The sequence below is a fragment of the Dissoconium aciculare genome (assembly GCF_010015565.1).
Source record: "Dissoconium aciculare CBS 342.82 unplaced genomic scaffold K489scaffold_1, whole genome shotgun sequence".
In the NCBI taxonomy this organism is placed as follows: Eukaryota; Fungi; Ascomycota; class Dothideomycetes; order Mycosphaerellales; family Dissoconiaceae; genus Dissoconium; species Dissoconium aciculare.
In genome coordinates, this window is record NW_022984951.1 from 1,902,831 (window position 1) to 1,921,477 (window position 18,647).

The 18,647-nt window shown below is 50.7% G+C and overlaps 5 protein-coding genes across 5 annotated transcripts; 4 read left to right on the top strand and 1 right to left on the bottom strand.

The window, feature by feature from the left end:
- The first annotated feature begins 997 nt into the window (after positions 1–997).
- Positions 998–2,185, top strand: K489DRAFT_330419 (short-chain dehydrogenase). The gene is made up of 2 exons (XM_033602121.1): positions 998–1,259; positions 1,328–2,185. The coding sequence occupies exons 1-2, from the start codon at positions 1,224–1,226 to the stop codon at positions 2,081–2,083; spliced, it is 792 nt and encodes a 263-aa protein (XP_033464609.1). The 5' UTR covers positions 998–1,223; the 3' UTR covers positions 2,084–2,185.
- Positions 2,186–2,234: 49 nt separating this feature from the next.
- Positions 2,235–8,336, bottom strand: K489DRAFT_349058 (uncharacterized protein; the record flags this gene model as incomplete). Its single annotated transcript, XM_033602390.1, has 2 exons — positions 2,235–7,778; positions 7,935–8,336. The coding sequence occupies 2 exons, from the start codon at positions 8,334–8,336 to the stop codon at positions 2,235–2,237; spliced, it is 5,946 nt and encodes a 1,981-aa protein (XP_033464610.1).
- A 360-nt stretch (positions 8,337–8,696) lies between these two features.
- On the top strand, positions 8,697–9,104 carry K489DRAFT_297804 (uncharacterized protein; the record flags this gene model as incomplete). Its single annotated transcript, XM_033600342.1, has 1 exon — positions 8,697–9,104. A coding segment is annotated over one exon (408 nt), but the record flags the coding sequence as incomplete, so codon positions are not given.
- A 1,892-nt stretch (positions 9,105–10,996) lies between these two features.
- On the top strand, positions 10,997–11,773 carry K489DRAFT_366706 (uncharacterized protein; the record flags this gene model as incomplete). Its single annotated transcript, XM_033602801.1, has 1 exon — positions 10,997–11,773. One exon carries the CDS (start codon positions 10,997–10,999, stop codon positions 11,771–11,773), a length of 777 nt encoding a protein of 258 aa, XP_033464612.1.
- Positions 11,774–12,771: 998 nt separating this feature from the next.
- Positions 12,772–18,574, top strand: K489DRAFT_21157 (glycoside hydrolase family 18 protein). The gene is made up of 8 exons (XM_033599655.1): positions 12,772–14,797; positions 14,854–15,345; positions 15,423–15,632; positions 15,705–15,803; positions 15,990–16,772; positions 16,855–17,038; positions 17,088–17,211; positions 17,303–18,574. The coding sequence occupies exons 1-8, from the start codon at positions 13,106–13,108 to the stop codon at positions 18,396–18,398; spliced, it is 4,680 nt and encodes a 1,559-aa protein (XP_033464613.1). The 5' UTR covers positions 12,772–13,105; the 3' UTR covers positions 18,399–18,574.
- The last annotated feature ends 73 nt before the right edge of the window (positions 18,575–18,647 follow it).

Here is an 18,647-nt window from a genome sequence, read left to right on the forward strand (position 1 = left end):
TAGGCGACAGCCCTTCGGCATCCTGCTTCAGTATGCTATTAAGAAGGATCTCCTCCTCGATTGGAGTGAGATTGCTATTCTGTGGCATATAGTCCTCTCGAGCAGGACTTCCTTTCAATCTCCGAAGCAGCGTTGATTTTGAGACACCGTAGGTTTTTGCAGCAGCATTTACAGATCCTATGTCACCTGATCTGAAAGCTGATATTGCAAGCAGTACACTCCCTTCGTTTGAGCTCTTTTGGACGCGTTTTGATGGTGCCATCGCGTGTTGAAGTTGTTGTTGTTATGGACACGTAATTCGTGGACCACGCCGTGGGGTGGACCGCGCTCTGGTGTTTGACGTTAAATTATACTTCTAGAGTATTTGTTACCTCTTATATAGGACAATATTATCTATTATCGCGTTAAACTAGTAGAATCGATACTAAGTAGGGTAGAAGCAGTCTGTTAAGATCCAAAGACCTAGATTGTGGGTTTGTGCTACTAGGAGAGAGTTCTGGAGAGCGGTGCGGTAATGCGATCACGGAGTGAAGTCGAGATTCCAATCAGTGAGTATGGAACATGAGTTGAACACAGGACAACGTAAGGTTATCCTGTCTACCTATATAGTTGAGATACATACATATGAAATGTCCTTTGAGGTGAGTCGGGTGGTGAGTCTCGCCGTGAGCCTCGCGTCGTAGCTCACCTTAGGGTTGGTTTGCCTCAATCCTCGGTTGTCCTCGTACGGGCCGACGGGCGCGGTTTAGCGTGCCTGTGCACTTGCAAGCGGGCGTTCGAGGCGTTGGTACGATCCGCACGGTTGCGGACCGTAACACAGTCATCGAGGTATAGAGCTAGTATACAAGGTACTAAATATATTAGATTCAACGATATGAAAAGGGTATTAAATAGAGCATAATCCGTTATATGATTATCTTAATCTAAGCATTAGTTGTTAAGTTATCGTTATTTGAAGTTAGTACTTTTATTTGTTATTATTCTGAAAAGCCGGCGCGACGCAGACTTTTGGGGGGTCACTGTGTAACGATAGCCGCCCGCTGGCGAGCCAAACGCCAGTGAACTGCGTCATCAAATGGTCACAATTCAAGAGTGTTAGCATTGCGTCAAATAGGCTCAGCCTTCATACATGTTATAAGGAGAAACATTGCCGTAGATTTAACAGTTGCTGATTCTCTGCTCTAATTGCACTCCTCGAAAATAAATCAAGAGATATCGTCAAGATGACGTTCGGAACGACCGACTTCAAGTGTGCACTTGTAAGTGGCGGCAGCGACATTAAGCACACATAGCTAAATGTGCATGCATTGACATGTCATACGTATAGGTGACTGGTGGCGGTGGAGGCCTCGGACTGGCAATCGCGCAGCACTTTCATAGAGAGGGCAAGAAGATCATCATCTGTGGCCGTACAAAGTCAAAGCTGCAAGAAGCTGTGAAGACTTTAGACAATGCGCCTTACTACGTCCTGGACACAGGAAAGATTGAATCCATCCCCGAATTCATCATCAAGCTCACCAAGGAACACCCCGAGCTGGATTGCCTCATCAACAATGCAGGTGTTCAGAGACCGCTCAGCGTCAAGGACATGAAGGCCGACGAATTTCTCGAAAAGGCCGATCAAGAAATCTCGATCAATGTGCGCGGACCGATGCACCTCGCCGTTGGCCTTTTGCCTCATTTTAGGTCAAAGTCTGGCGCGGTCATCATGAACGTATCATCCCTTCTCGGCTTCGTTCCGTTCTCTATCATCAATCCCGTGTACAACGGAACGAAGGCTTGGGTACACTTTTGGAGCATGAATCTACGAACGCAGCTCGAGCATGCTGGAGACAACATCCGCGTCGTTGAGATCGCGCCGCCGGCTGTTGGTACAGACTTGCACCGGGAGCGGGAGGACCCTGACGACAACAAGAAGCATAAGAACCCGGTCTCGTTGTCGGTCGAGGAGTTCATGGAGGACTTCGTCTCGCAACTGAATGAGGGCAAGGAGACCATCGGCGCTGGCCCCAGCATTGCTGTGGTTGACAGATGGTATAAGGAGTTCTCAGGTGATTATGAAAAGGCTGCCAAGAAAAAGTAACCGAGATTGAGGACACGTGAATGAATGTATACATGATTAGAGAGATACCAACCAAATAAACATATATAATTTGTATCAGCGAGTGGCAGTATGATCAACCGTCACGCTGAGCAGCGTTGAGCATGAATTGATCCTGGTGGTACAACGCAATCTAATCATCGAGGTATACAGGTAATCCATAGACAACAGGAGCGGCACCGTTGAGATAGCGAAGATAACACACATCCCTGCTCCTCGCCACGGCGTCCACCAAGCTTTGCTTACTTTTGTTGCGATCTCGAGGTCGGCTGCGGCTTCTTGCTGGCGTACGAGTCTCTGCAGGAGTTGGTCGGACTTTTGGCGTTTTCGGCGTTTTCGGTTGACGTTGTGGTGTTGAATACACAGCTATGGCCTCGCGCTTTTTTGGCGTTTTCGCTGGTAGCGCCGTTGCTTCTTGGGTATCGCTCCAGAGCCCCCACTCTTCGCCAATAGCCAGTGAGAAGCGGTCAATATCCTTATCCGTAACATCCCAAAGTGTCGCGACAACTGCCATGCATTTGGTCCGCCCGCCCGCGGGGATCTGCACTGATGTTGCCTGCTCAGGAGCTGATGTGCTGGAGGTATCTTCCGAACGCTGCCCAGCGACGAGGTAGGCCAATGGAACGAGAAATGGCTCAAGCGAGTCATACTCCGTAGCTGCACCGGAGGAGCAGCCCATGAGCCAAACCACCTCACTGCATCTCTCCAGCCGTCTGACAGCTCGAGTCCGGATATACTGCGCACCAGCACCGTGGCCAAAGTAAAGAGTGATGGCCGAGTTTGCAAGGGCCGAAACAAAGTCCTCTTCGCTTGGAGGCCGCCCAACGATCGATATCCACTTGTTCTCCGCGGTCTGTAATTTGTGAAGTGACGGCCCTAGTGTTTTCTCCGTAGCAGTGAGATCTTTGGAGGGATTCAGGATGTAGCAGCCGGATTCTCGCGAGATCGTGTACATGCTCTCTTCTGCGAATCGCTGTTGCGCGCGCATATCTATGATGCGGTCATGCAGCGTGATCATACTGTCTATCCGACTCACGCTAACGCCCTCAAGAAAAGGAATGTTCTCCCAAGGAAAAACATGTAGGCGACGATCCAGGACAAGGATAATATGACCGCGCGAAGAATCTTCATCGGCAACACTGTCGTGATAAGCCTGCAGAGCGTCTGTAATCTCCACGACTGCGGCGTCGAAATCGATCTCATCGTACGCATTATTCTCTCCCTTTAGCTGGAGCATGTCGACGACAAAGTACATCAAATCTGATAATGCTTCATCGAGGCCTTCTTGTTCGTCTGTACCAAGATTGACGAACAGTTCGAGGATTTGATCGTCGAGCGACAACCGTACTGAGCCGCGCTTCTGTACCTGGCGGGATGGTAGGTGGCGATTCAGCACAGCGTCGAAAGCTTTGCGAAACCTGATCAAGGCTTCTGGATACGGTCTGCTCTCCAAGAGAATGCCTTTGAACCCACCAAGCCATAGGTTTTCAATGTTGATCAACAACTCCTGTAGTCGGCGATCCAGCGCCTCACGCTCCGTCCACCATTTACTTTTGGCGCCCTTTGCGGAAGTGTCGCCAGCGTTGTGGCAGCTGTAATTGGACAGCTCAATAATTTCTTTGAGCTCCTCTTTTCCCATGTGAAAGTCGAAAGGCTCGTCTTCCTCACTGTCTGGTTTGTGCCGCGCGAACGGAAGGCGTACTACTAGCGGAGGCTGCGAGCATCGATATCTCGTTAAACAAAGTTCATCACTTTCAGCGTTGAGACTCATTGACACAGCCGTCCACGTCGCAGGAAGGATGTCCACGTAACACTGTTGAAAATCAACCGGCGTTTGATGTTGTGTGGGGCTGAGCATATTTTTATCGGGCCACGCGTGTAGCGATTGTGGCTCGGCATGCTCTCTGTCAGAATAAGCAACGGAGGCGTACTTTCGAGAAGCGTTCATTCGAGCGTACTCAATCGCACATGCGACCAGTTGTGGCTCAGGCAGGCTGTGCGAAGTGATCGTCATTAGCATTGATAGTTGGCATAGCATCGATGCTTCGAAATGCGCAGTCGCCGTGTTGTCTGATGCGACCAGGGCGTTTTTTGAGGCGAAATGGTCCCACACAGATTGCAAACCAGATGGGTTTGAGTGCTCTGATACCGCTTGGGCTTTACGGCCAGCAAGTCGTATATCAGCTTTCCTCGCAGGCCGTTTCGTATCTGAACTCTGATGGAGCTCCCCTGCCATTATCGCGGGCATTGCCAGTGTCGATTCCTGAAGCACCACCGAAGACGTATCTTTTGCGACTGCAGCTGTTGTCTCCGAGATGGCCGTCCGCATCTTCAAGTGCTGTGTCTCCGTTTCAGGGGCACGATCTCCAGCGACGTTGGTCGATATCATTATGTCCACTGCGGAGCAATCTGTATGAGCTTCAAGGCTCTGCTTGGCAAGACGAATTCTCGATTTCAGTTTCTGTAGTGCGACAGGAATAACTTTAACATCTTCCTTTTTCGCAGTAGTAGAAGCGGCGGCTTGTTTTGATCTAGCTCGTTGCGCTGCTGGTCGCGATTTCGAGTCTTTGGTGTTCCTTGCGCTCTTGAGACTCGGGATTGGAGCCTTTTCAGCACCAGTGGCTGATTGATCTGCGCCGTCGGCATAGCGCTGGAACTCAATAACTGGTACCGCCGTAGCAAGTACTGTGAGCTCTCGATCAGCTTCATCGAGGAACTCTATGCTTTCTTCTATGCTGCCGTTCTTGGCCGCAACCCCGGCTTTGGCTTGAAGTTGTTCTACTCTGATTAGTGACGGGGAGTGCCACTCTTGATTGCCGACGGCAAGACTCAATTCAGCATCCTCAATTAAACCCCCAACAATGAACAGACCAATCCTATGATATCGAACTCGAGCCAATAGCTCGCATGGCCCTATAGCTTCAGCAACTTTCAATGCTTGGTCGGAATAAAACTTTGCCTCTTGAAAGATCCCATGCTGTCTGTAGATGGTAGATAGATGGAGGAGTGCGGCGCACAACGAGGGAATTACCGGCCACTTCATCGCCGCTCGTAGATGCGCATCATTTGAAGAGCTGGCTGGCTTGTCCTTGGTACTGCCCAGATTGAGTTTTCTAATCTTTGCTGCCACCGTATCCACGTCACTTTCTTCCACCGAGGCAACCTCTTGCTTTTCGCCTTTCTTGTCGAGTAAGGACCACACGATGTTCAGAACTTTAACGGCTCGCTTTGCCATGCAAAGTGCTGACGAGTGGTCCCCTAGAGCTTGCGCGAGCTGAGAGTGTATCAGCCATGCTTGCCCGTGGAGCAGTCTGTTAGACCTGCTCTCAGATGTGCCCGACCGTTGTTCGAGGTGCAACTGCTCGCCCATATCCAGGAAGGACTGCGACTTCGCTATCTCATTAGCCATAAGTGAACAGCTCGCTTGACAGAGGCGGAGCTGCATGATTTCTGTACGTATAGTGTCAGTATCTTCGGTCGTTCGCAAAATGGCCAAAGCCTCCGCCAAGGTAGTCTCTGCAAGCTCTACGAGCTGACAGGCAAGACATGCTCGCGCCAAACTGATTAAATTGCTGAGTTGTGCAACTTTGGAGAATTTCGCAGCTTGACTAAAGTTAACGAGTAAAAGTGCGACAGTCAGCGCAGACGATGCTTCGCCCAGTGCCATGAAGTACTCCGTCAGACCAGATATTTGGTTGGCCAGCAGATTTGGATCTTCCACAACATCTGCCACGGAACGGGACCCAGAGCACGTCCCAAGTAGACCTCTCCAGATCTCTATCTGTGGTCTAATTTGCTCCATGGAAGGCTGACCTTGACCAAAGAGTCGGAAAACGGCAGACATGGCCATCGTGTTGGCCACATAGGCAACGAGTCCTGAGTCGAGCCCCATATGGTCGATGTCGATTGAGCATTCCGCCCATGTCGAATGTCCAGCTTTTGAAAGCAATACTTCGGAACACTCCTGCTTCATCTGCATCGCCACAAGTCCCACTCTTGCACGGCGTAATGGAAAGGCAGTGGAAGAATAAGTATGCGCTAGTTTGCTCAGGATTTCTGCAGCCATTTCCTTGGAAACTTGATCGTAGCGAGTCTTGCGTGCTAGCTCTACGACACATTTGAGCTGCCATTCTAAGAGAATACCCTTCTCACTGAGATCAGTAATCTCCTCGTCCCACTCGAGCAAACTATCTCGCGGAAGGGATTGTTTGTGAACACGTATGATCAAGGCTTTAATCATTCTGCCGAACGTTGTGGCAACGCGAGAAGATGACCACGCGGCAAGCATTGAGTTGGCAGCAGCATGCTGGGATACATCCCGCAAGACACCGGCGCGTTTGAATATCCCGAAAGTGTCTTTGCCGACCCATTTGATCATGGCTTGGCTCGAATCTGATCCAGCAATTGCAGCATCGATGATGACCAGAGAGTTCTTTGTGTCACGATCAGGGTAAGTTCTGGAAAACCGCGTTGCGAATGCAGCCGCTTCGACACAAATGTCGTGAGATACTGCTCTGAAAATCTCCTTATCTGGAACGGCGCGCCCCTGGACGAATTCCGCCAGATCAGAAAGTAGCAGCTCATAATCTTGCGAAGTCCCAGAAACAGCCTGTTTGAAAGCGGAACGAGCGGCTTCCAACAGGTTAAGAATGGTTCCGTCATTTGCGTCGGTTGCCAGGGCTCTCAGAGCTCGCTGAACTAGTATAGACATCCGTCTTGCGCTACTCTCGGCTGCTTGACTATTTTGCTCAGCCTTTGTTGTCCACATTATTGCTTCTCGTTTGCGCGATGCCCTCTCTGCCAACGTGGACAGAGTTTTATGAATTGCAAAGCCTGTCGCCGTGTTGCTTGAATCGAGTTGTTTAGATGCTACAATTTGAATCTTTTTGTAGAAGCTCATGCTCAGCTCAAGAAGGTCACTGACCGATGACATCTTCGTGGCACGGCGCAACGCCGTGGCCAGGCATCTGTAATAAGGTTGGAGCACTTCCCGTTCTGCATCGATTTCGTGCCCAGCAAGTTTCCACAACTCAAGCTGAGTTTCCAGAGCGAGGCAGTGAAGCTCAAATGCAATGATGGGAGAAAGACTCGAGTTTGGATCACAAGCAACACTGTCTGCAGAATGAGACAAGGCGGGAGCGAGGCCCGACAAAACTGTAGCCAGAGTTTCCAGACGGCGGATGGCCTTTTCGCGATTACTAGGGATCCTGGCATACCGTAGTATGACTTTTAACGGAGAGACATTGCTTTCTGTACGGAGATTACAGATCGCAACGTTGATTGAGCCAGTATCGGATTGCCGTGACATGAGGCGTAGCACATATGTCTGGTAATTCAGAAGCGGTGTTACCAGATCGGGTTGCCCTTCTAGGTCAACCTGGAGATCGAGAAGTGTAGCTGCACTTTCTCTGGTGACACTTTTCTGCTTTGATGCGCCTATTTTCCCGGGCTTTGATATGGTGGCATCGCCTTCGAGCATCTTCTTCACAGCGACCAATTCCTTGATCGCAAGTGAATCGAGGTTCAAGGCCACGAGTCTAGCTACAAGAGCCAGCATCCCTGACTCCAGCTGGAGTCGTTGAGGTTCGCGCAAACCATGTTTCTTGGTATCGACCAATCTCAAGTATAAGAAGCCCAGCCTGGCGATTTCCGCTGTACACACAACATACCCATCACTCTCGTCGTAAGTATTTGGGCTACGCTGTTGACCAGCACCATTCTGCTTCGATCCAGAGTCTGCCGCCACTTTGGTTGAAGATGGGTTTTGAGCTTCACTTTTCAGGGCGATATTCTTTGTTGTTGCACGTTCAATGATATGTTGGTTTGGGCTGACAGCTCGCTTGGATTCAAGCGGCGAAGAAGCACGTGGACATAGATTATTTTGCGCTTCTCGCTTGCGAGAGCAATCTGTCAAGACGCGGAGAGAAAGGTTCACGATATCCGTGGCCAACGCAAACCTAGTCTTTTGTGGTATATCGGCAGGCTCATACTGTCGAGCTCTGGATTTTTCACTTGCGCCAGATATCTGAGAGTCTTGATGATCAGCTCCATTAGTCTTCCGATTGCGCGAGGCCTGTCCAGGGCGAACGGCCTGTTTGGCTTTTTCGGCATTGTCGCGAGTGCTTGGAGTCTGAACTAAAGAGAGCAGTCGCTGCAAGCAGGTCACAGTATGTGTATTTGCTTGAAAAGATGATATGGCTGTTTTGATGATCTCTATCTCATGCCCCGCAGACATTATGGGATCCAATAAGGAATACTTCGATGCGGGAGTTTTACAGACGACATGCAGATTAAACGCGCTTGAGGCAGGTCTCGACGCGCTCGGAGCGTGTAGTGGTGGCCGTGCCATCCATATTTGGCCATATGGTTTAATTTCACGACTGATTTTCCTATCGGGCTGCGACCATTCTTTCAGCCTACACATCTACCATCGCTTCATCTTAATTAGATGCAATCATCAATGATCACCCGACACAAAAAGCTGCAGGCATGGCTTGCATGCCGTGTCTTTCACTCCTCACCTATGTGTTGGCAGCGTAGTTTCCGCCGGACGTTCTCCGTGAACATCACTTTTCAGAACGAGACAGAATCACGGCTTCCGCGATTGGCAAATCCATCATTCTGGTCGAAGCTCACTCCAAAAGCATGGCGCAAGACCCGCACGCCTAGAGAAGCTGCGGCACACGCTGCGGAACGAGCTTTGGGAGCAGACGATCGACGGGCAGGCATCGTGTTTTTGGTGCTCGGTATCGTTGTCGGATCAAACGCCATACATCTCCTCAACGTCAAACGCGAGATGCTTAATTTCAGCCGCCAGACCGACGCCAAAATCGCAGCTTTGAGAGAGGTCATCCAGCGGGTGAAGAACGGAGAAGATGTTGATGTCAAGAGAATACTAGGCACAGGCGATGCTGGGCATGAACAGGAGTGGGAGCAGGTCATTCAGGAACTCGAAACAACCGACATGCTGTGGGAAGGACGGAAGAAACGGGAGGCCAAACGAGCAGCAGACTGCCAAGATGTGGAAGCGAAGAGGAATAAGCTGGCGGACGACACTTCGCAAACGTCAAAGACATCAGATGGCAAGACCGCAGAAGGACATACGCCAGAAACAAAATCGCGAGGCCCCCGTTTCATGATGTGATCCACTCCGGACATGCTTGTCTGCCCCATCAGAGCGCAAATGCTCACTCACGCCATCGCCTCAGCATTTAGCTATGCAGCACTGACGATGTGCACCGCCCGGCATATTCCATGCAACAGTCTGGCGGCACTCAACCTGAGGTGACATCGCGCGCTCTCTGACATCCGCTTGTTGCCTCTCTCGAAACGAGGTGCCACCAACACACGATTTCCACAACTGCGCGCTAAGCCATAGGGGCAGAGAGCGAGTTGTGGCAAAGTTTGCGAGCTAGCTATGCTTCAGGGCTGACCATCAATGTCTGCTCTCTTCAAATTTGAGCGCAGAAAACTTGAGGTACGGAGTAAACTCTCGTTTGGAAGCTGCGCAGCCGATCGGAACTCTGTGGATCAAAGTAGTTGCACTGAAATGTGCCGAAACCCGCCCGCATGCAGAACGATTCAAGGAATGCAAAAATGGTGGCGGGAGAGTGATGCTTCCGATGCAATCATCAATTGGTTTCGATGGACCGTTTATGCATCCAAAGACACGAAAGGTGCTCCGTTGCCCGACGTCGCGCTGGGAAGTCTTCACCTTGAATGCAGAAGCTAAGCAGATGCAGCGAGATTGCCACAGGAAAAGGAGACATGATTCGCTCGAAATTCAAGAATAAACGACCTTGCGCCAGACCCTAGCTCCCGGTTGAGCAGCCGTCATGAAGAGACCTCCTCTGAGTCTCGTTGTCCAGTTCACCTAGCTGTGTCAACTCCGAGCATCAGACCATTATCCCTACGACTCAACTACACGCACGGGTCAATATCGTCCCCTCTAGATCGGACATCCGTATTTTTGTAGTGCATGTAAACCGTGTATCAGTCTCAGAGGAAGCGTCAAGCATGTGAATGATTTGTTGTGTGCTAGACTAACATCGGGAAAGAATTCAGCTTCATTTTCAAGTCTGCAGAGATAAGTGTGGCAGACAAGTCGCTCCTCTATGACCATGAACGCGGGGACCTGTAATCGACACACGTGTTGTATTGAGCCATTGCTCTGTCAGACGTGCGGCTATGAAGTCGACTTCCACTGGCCCCAATCTGAAGATGATGCTTCTCCTTGCATCGTTGATACCGTCGCCGAGAGACGGTCTTGCCGCCCGCGAGCGGTCTGTTGATCCGCACAATCCGTTGATCAGTCCGTCCGAGGAGTTGTTGAATGCCCGTACTTGCGGCGCGTACCTGCAGCAAACCGGTGCAAGCCGGGATAGCGCTAACAGCTGTCGCTAACAAGACCCACTGGGGGCTTTCATCACATGCGCTTAATGAAGATCTGCGGCACTATGAAGTAGAGTCATGTATCCATCGCGAGAGAACTCACCCGTCAAGGCAGCTGAAAGCTATTTCGCGGCTTGCATCGATGCACGTGTTGGATCTGTTCGCGATGTTGCCCTACGCGGCGCAATTTGAGTGCTGCGAGCACATGCCCCGTTTGTTCACAATCCCACTATGGTACTACTTCCTATCCAGGATGCTACCCATGCACCCTATAGGACCCTCATCGGTTTCGTTTGACAACTTTCCACCGACTGAAGGGCCAGCATGGGAGTGCCGTTAATCACTAAGCAATCTTGAAGCCTTCACGTCAGCGGTGCGTCGACGAACCTTGCCGACCGCATAATTTTCTCGTTCACTTCTCGTAACACCTGTGATTCTCTATCCTCTTCGCCAAGTCATAAGCACGCAGTCACCGTCTGAAGACGTTGACAGACAGCAAGCAGAATGCTGCTTATTCCTGCTGGTGTGTTGTTACTCCTCTCGATACCATTTTCATGCGCCACAGCATCGCCCGGGATTCTCGAAGTCGACTTAAGCTTCCCGCGCAATGGCAGCATCTACAAGCCTGTCTCGCTTATCCCTGTGGTATTCAGTGTCAAAGGCCAAGCACTCGCTTCGCTGGCCGAAGCCTCGATCGGGTGGTCTGTCCGCAGCGATGTCAATTCATCACTGTTCAATGTTGGCACAATTGATCTGAAAACGCCGAACAACTCACTACCCGAGGATCCGTACTTCGTCTCCAGCTACCTCTCCATCCAGGCTGGTATCGAGGGATCATGGCTGTTCGATTGGGTCGTTGACTATTCGCGCTGCTCTCCGAAGGATGGGAGCGTCTTGCGCGAAGCATACGATTCAAGCTTCCGGTTCACAACAAGCAACGGCGCACAGCCACCGACCTTGGAAACGGCGGGGACAAGCTGCGATAATGCGCAAAACTTCGCGGTGAACGTCACGGCAGTTGCTACATCTCGAAGCCGCGACCCCAATGATCCAAATTACTGCGCTGTGCTCGGCGAGAACCCCACGGCAAGCCTTTGCGCAGCCAATGTCAATGCCTCAAGCGCTGCAGTCTTGAATGCCGCGATACACCGCACAGCTTGTGTTGAGGGCCGCGTCAATTGCACAAAGGCAGACCTCAGCAGCGCAATGAGCTTTTCGTCGCAGCAATCACTTCTTTGGGTAATCACAGCCTTGGGGGCAATTTCAGCCCTTGTGCTTTAATGGAAGTTTTCATAAACCGGAACGAAAACACTATGCGGCACAAATTCTGGACATGGGGGCTCACATCCACGCCTTTGCTCCGCGGTCGAACGCAAGACGAGATCGGCATTTAACGAGTCATGGGTCTATCACTCCTTTTTTACGCGGTATATATGCAAGCAAATCAACCAATGCGCTTGCAGTCTGAGCTGTAGCTTGCCCTTGTTCAACCGATCCAGCACGATTTCAATCTCGGCGAGCTTCTGTGCCACCCATTTTCAGGAAGCGGATGCAAGTGAATGTCTAGTGGAGCCTTTAGCGTCTAAATCTTAGCCGCTAATAAAGTTCAGGTCAACCAAAACGCAAATTGTAGGCGAGGACACCAGCATATCATCGACTTGGCACGCTTCTTTGAATGCTTGTGCTGCGATTCTGCAAGCTCGTTGGATGTCATCTGTGCAGTAGCGGCATGGTTGCTTCCAAGTCTTCTGACACTATTTTTGACCTCGCATCACCTCCCAATTCAGGTCGGCGATCCGTCGACATTTGCAACTTGGATCCACAGCATCGCGAGCGCGAAAAAAACTTTATCATTCGTCCACTCAACGACACAAGTCGCATGCTTTGCTTGTGAAGTCATTCAATCCGACGGCCTTCACCTGACGCTCTCATCTGATGAATGTTTGGTGTCTTCCGCGGTGTGAGATCGCGTGACTCTTCCGCGATTGTGACCATGCATAGAAGGGCGTTTTATCTGGGATACAGCTGAAGCGTGATGCGCAATGCAAACGGGTTCACAACATACACGGATCGTGAGTATCGCTGAATGTGTTCATCAACTCTATCCGCCTCTCCGCCGCTAATTAGCTCAACGAATGTGGACATAATGCGCTTCTTGCGGCCCCCAAAAGCAAGCATCAAGCCAATGAACTGGACGACATGTCAATACTCGCGGCTACGGCCCGCGATGCAGATTCGTCGATCTTGACTTCGGTGTTGTGTCGCGCCACCACCGTAGAGGTCTATACAGTCGATGGTATAGTAAATGTATGCGGATCCCACTTCAAAATGATTACGGGCGGGCCGTAAACTCTGCGAACGTCAGTGTGTTGGATAGGCGAGTCTCTGCCTACCATCATAGCACGTTTTTGTTGCAATTCAACAGAGGCAAAGGTCAACAACGTATGATGTTGTTCCCATGACTGCGCCGCACATGCTGGATGTGTTCAAATATTGGAATTTCCCGAGGATGGCCAAGCGATCGGTCGCTGGTTATGACAACTTCTCACATCAATTACCTACTAAGGAAATACAATACGTACCACGCTGAGTCTGCGATTCACAGCTCACAGTATGGCTCTTCGACAGACGGTCGATGCGCTTCTTTCCGTCGCTCTCATCGTTGGTCTCGCCTTCGCCAATGCCTCATCTACTCCGTCAGCAATTTTCAATGCACCTACCGTACGAAGAATCCCGAACAAAAGTGCATGCCCGGCACGTTGCAGCTCTACCGGACCCTTTTCAGGCAATTGGTCAGTCTACCATAGCATCGGCCAGTTTGAATCTTGTGACGAAACCGTCTTCTACGACTTTGCTTTAATTGACCGCGTCGATGATGCTTCAACCAATCACCGTATTTATGCTTGTACCTCTCTCGGACAAGACTGGACCAATCCGCCGGCCACTGTTAAGCACAGGGCAACGTCATCCGCAGGTGTCACCACAAATGTCACTTATTCGATCGGATACTGGAACGGTACTTCTGGAGCGTCCAACATCGCGGGTGCTAAAGCCATCACACCTCAGCTTCGCCAATTCCTCTTGAACGGTTTTGCGCCTACAAAAGGTCCAGCAATTCTGCTGGCGTCAGCTGGCGTCAGCACCTTTGGTCTTTATGTCGGCGAGGGCCTCCAGAATCACGCCGTTGGCAAGTTTGCGTTGCAAGCTTTCGAGAATGTGCTCTCGTCCGTCGAGTCCCACAATGCTGCTAGTCTAGCGATGCAATACTGCCCACCCGGACAAACAGCTGATCATGTCTTCGGCTTCATCGCTGTAGCCGACAAAAGCTTTGCAAAAGTGCAGGATGCCCTCACATCTTGGTCCAGCGGAGTGTGTCTGCCTTTGCCAAAGTCTGAAGATATCACTGGTCTGGCAACATTTACCACTCCTCTTCTCAAGCAAATACCTACAAGAAGCAACTTCACATCGACCAGCGCAGCCAGTGCAATCAGCCACGTGTGGCACAATAGCAGTGCGACCGCTGGTAGTAAGCCGATACTCAGCGGCGGCTCCGTTTTGAAACCAAAATCGTGCTTGCACAGCAGCATCATCTCAAGCAAAACTCTTGACATTATACCTGTGGTCACTTCAAGCAGGATTACGCCTACCCGCAGTCGCCTTGATCAGACCGTGCAAAGCCCTTTGGTCTCACGCAGCTCGAATACATTGCACATCACAAACGCATCACGCAACTCTTCTATCGTGAGCGTCTCAAGACCTGCGGTGAGAGAGACCAATCCGAGAAGAAATGTGCATGAAATCATGCCGCGAGCCGACTGCTCGACAACACAAGTAGTTGCGGGTGATGGGTGTGCTTCTTTGGCGCAGAAATGTGGTATCAGCGGTGCAGACTTTACGAGCTACAACCCAGGCTCAAACTTCTGTGCATCCCTTCAGCCTTCCCAACATGTTTGCTGTTCAGCTGGATCGCTCCCAAATTTTGCGCCGAAACCTAACTCTGATGGATCATGCGCAACATACACAGTACAAAGCAACGACAATTGCGCGAACATCGCCATCAAGTACAGTCTCATGGTTGACCAATTAAGCAAGCTCAACGTAAACACATGGGGCTGGAATGGGTGCAGTAACATATGGCTCGGCACGATCATCTGCATTAGCACCGGCAATCCTCCTATGCCAGCAGCCTTGGCAGGCACCACTTGTGGTCCACAGGTACCAGGCACACAAAGACCACCACCAGGGACTGATCTCTCTTCTCTCAATCCCTGTTCACTGAATGCTTGTTGCGACATCTGGGGCCAGGTAAGACACCCTTGTCGAACTGCCCACCACGCTACCTTGAGCTAATTCTGATATAGTGTGGAAACACTCCCGACTTTTGCACAGACACCCGTACTGGCGCGCCAGGTACGGCTGCGCCAGGCACAAACGGCTGCATCTCGAATTGCGGTACCGACATCGTACGTAGCGAGCCGCCTGCTGTGCTTCGAAAGATAGCATTCTTCCAGGGCTACAACTTGGGCCGTGATTGCCTGTATCAGACGGCTGCTCAAATCGATGCTTCTGCATACACACACCTCTTTTTCTCGTTTGGAACATTAACAGACGATTTTCAAGTTCAAGTCGGAGACGATCTCAGCAATTTTGAATTCAGAGAATTCATGCGGACCGAGGGTCCGATCAAGATACTTTCGATCGGAGGATGGAGCTTCTCGACAGATCCCAGCACCTACCATATTTTTCGAAATGGCGTCACACCTGAAAATCGACGCGCTATGGCCAGCCAAATCGCCCAATTTATTAATGCGAATGATCTTGATGGTGTGAATATCGATTGGGAATATCCGGGCGTAAGTGTTTGCATTGGAAAAAGTGTATCGCACAGTTTGCAATGCCTTCCACGTCTGACTTCAATCTACTGAATTAGGCCCAAGACATTCCTGGCATCCCTCCAGCTAGCCTTGACGACGGCGAAAACTACCTGGCCTTCTTAGCCGAGCTGCGATATCAGCTGCCGACCAAGGAAATCTCCATTGCAGCTCCAGCATCCTATTGGTACCTAAAAGCTTTTCCGATCGGAAGCATGAGTAAGGTCCTGGACTACATTATCTACATGACGTACGATCTACATGGCCAGGTACGGATATTACCATTTCGATGGAAAGTCTAAGAGTCCTGGCTTGCACTTACTGACGTCCATCTGAAATAGTGGGATGCGAATAACCAGTGGTCGCAGCTTGGATGCACTACAGGAACATGCCTTCGCACAGATGTGAATCTCACAGAAACGATGGGTGCTTTGGTTATGGTGAGTACACAGACATGATTTTGTGAACGAGCCTGCTCGGCGGACGGGTCTCGAGGGAGTGTGAGCCACGAGTCTCTCCCCAGAAGACGCAATGTACCGTCGAACCTGTTCTGTTATGTCGCCGCGATTGATTGAGTAAAAAGGGGTAAATTCGTCAAGAATGCGCTGACAAGTTTTATATGACAGATCACTAAGGCCGGAGTTCCGTCGAATCAGGTCGTTGTCGGTGTGACCAGCTACGGACGGTCATTCGCAATGGCCGAAGCGGGTTGCTACGGGCCCCAGTGCACGTACTTAGGCTCCGCCACAGATTCAATGGCGACCCCAGGAGTGTGCACCAATACTGCCGGCTACATCGCTAATGCTGAAATCCAACAAATCGCCAACGATCCAAGCCGTGTCAACTACCATTTCGTCGACGAAGATAGCCACAGCAACATCCTTGTCTATGATCAGACTCAATGGGTCGGTTGGATGGATGATGCTGTTAAGGCAGAACGCGCTGCTGTGTATCAAGGTCTTGCGATGTCTGGTACAGCCGACTGGGCCACAGATCTGCAGCGCTACAATGATCCACCGGAGACGTCATCATCTTGGAGTCAGTTCAAAGTTGTCATCAAGTCCGGTGGCAACCCCGCCAGTCCTCAACCCCTCCAAGGTAATTGGACCTCACTCACGTGCAAGGACCATTCAGTTACAGGAATTCTGGACCTCACTCCAGCTGAGCGCTGGTCACAGATGGGCTGCGAAGAGGCCTGGCGCGATCTTATCAAACGCTGGAGGTCGTATCATGATGATCAAAAGGGGAATTTCAAATTCTCCCAGTACATCTCCGCTTTGATATACGGCCCGAACAAAGCAAATTGCGGTGAGATAGGATCAAACAATTGTGACCAAACTCTGCAGTGCAATGGCTTCATAGCGCCCGCTGCTTACGAGATCTGGAATTCTGTGGTCATGGTGAATGAGGTACGTATCCACGCCTGCAATCTGCTCGAAATATATCACTTCTCCGGCGTTCACTTGCGTGAAGCTGACACAACTTGTGCAGATATACAGCAACTACCACTCGGCTCTGGTCGAAGCGGCAGCAACTTCAATCGACAATTCACTCGCTGTATTCGAGAAAACATTCGCACCAGTCCCACCACCCAAAGACAACAGTGGGGTCGATCTGATTATATCAATTATAACGTTGGGTGTCTCGGCGTTGTGTGCACCGATGTTCAATATAGGTATGCGAGTGCACTCGGCCTCATTTCATCCACGCTGACATATTTGCAGTGTTGAAAGAGCTACCATATTTTGTGTCAAAAGCGAATCAATTGGGCGTCATCAAAGATGAAACATCCACGTTGGTCACATTTGGCACGGCGGTGGCAAGGAATCAGAACGGTAAATCGGGAATGTAAGTGGTGATCGTCCTGGCGAGTCATTGCGGTTTACGGACCTCACCGCCACATGACTCAAATCGCGCGTAGCTCTGACATATTCCACAGACAGCCATGGTCAGCTGACTCACAGCAAAGTTTCAGCATGTACTTGGGACAAGCCCTCGATGGCTGGAGCAACAACATCATTCAAACACTGCGTACCTTGTTTGATGGCAGCCCGGATTCAATTTCAGCATTGTATACTCTTGTTCAGCAGGGACAGCTCATCTCAGGAAATTCAGGCGAACCGTCCGCAACTATTGACGGGTCGGAATTGGACACGCTCAAGTCCAGCGTCGCAAGAACATTCTATGCCTTCGCCATCCCGGCTTTGTGGCAAGCGGCACATAAGGCAGCGTTTATTCTGGACTCGGGATATCCCTGTGGCACTAAGGACCCAATGGGCGATTACATGACCCCCGACGACATGCGTATTTCGTATGGCTGTTATGGTGGCAACTTGTACTATCTTGCCACCCCTTTTCACGCCGATGTCCAGTTTGTACCCCACGAGAATCATCTTTTTGCGGTTGATGGGGTTTCTAGTTTTGATGGCACAATGTGGGGCGGTATTACTACACAGCTCCTCATAGAAGGCTCTGTCCGCACATATATCGCCAATGGTAACCAGAACAATGGCCTGGCAGCAGACCCAGGAAATTCGGAAACGATCGCAGACCTCATGAATCAGGACGTTACCACACCAGGTCTGATTCGACTACCGGTCTGCAGCTTTGCAAGATTCTCCATGGCCTTGGAGTTCTACGGCCCCAATGGGAACCATCCTGACGACTTTCCATGTACTGTGCTCCGCAACAGCTACTGTCATGATGTCTCGTACTTCGACCCGGGCACCGTTGGAACGCCTCCCCTAATTTCAGACTGCCAAGATCTCATCTCACACATCATCGGCACCGATGGCCAATGGACGACCACCCTTGGGATCGACAGAGAAATCGTCCGCTCTGGCTCTTGCCATTTGAGTGTGCAGAACAACGGGGCCCGTGGTGACGCTTGGTATCTCGTGGGCGCACAGGACATCGTGGACATCATCAACGAATCTATCAAACGATACGGATCCAATGGCCGAGTTGGTGCGAAGGGTAGCATGTGGTGCACTGGCGATGTCAATGCAAACGGCGTGAATTGGTGGCTTTACTGATCTATGAGGCATTAGCGTGGAACAAGATGCATCTCCTGTGGCGAGCGTTGTGGGACATGTTGGAAGATTACGATAACGACGACGATTAGATTGTGCACGTGGATTTAGAAAGAAGATTACTCTCGTCAGATAGCTTCGATTATAGAATGATACCGCTTGGACATCGAAGTGAGCCTCCATAAAATGCTCGACAAGTCTAACTCATTTCGCAAATATGCTATTTATCATTATCATGGGGCGAACGACCCG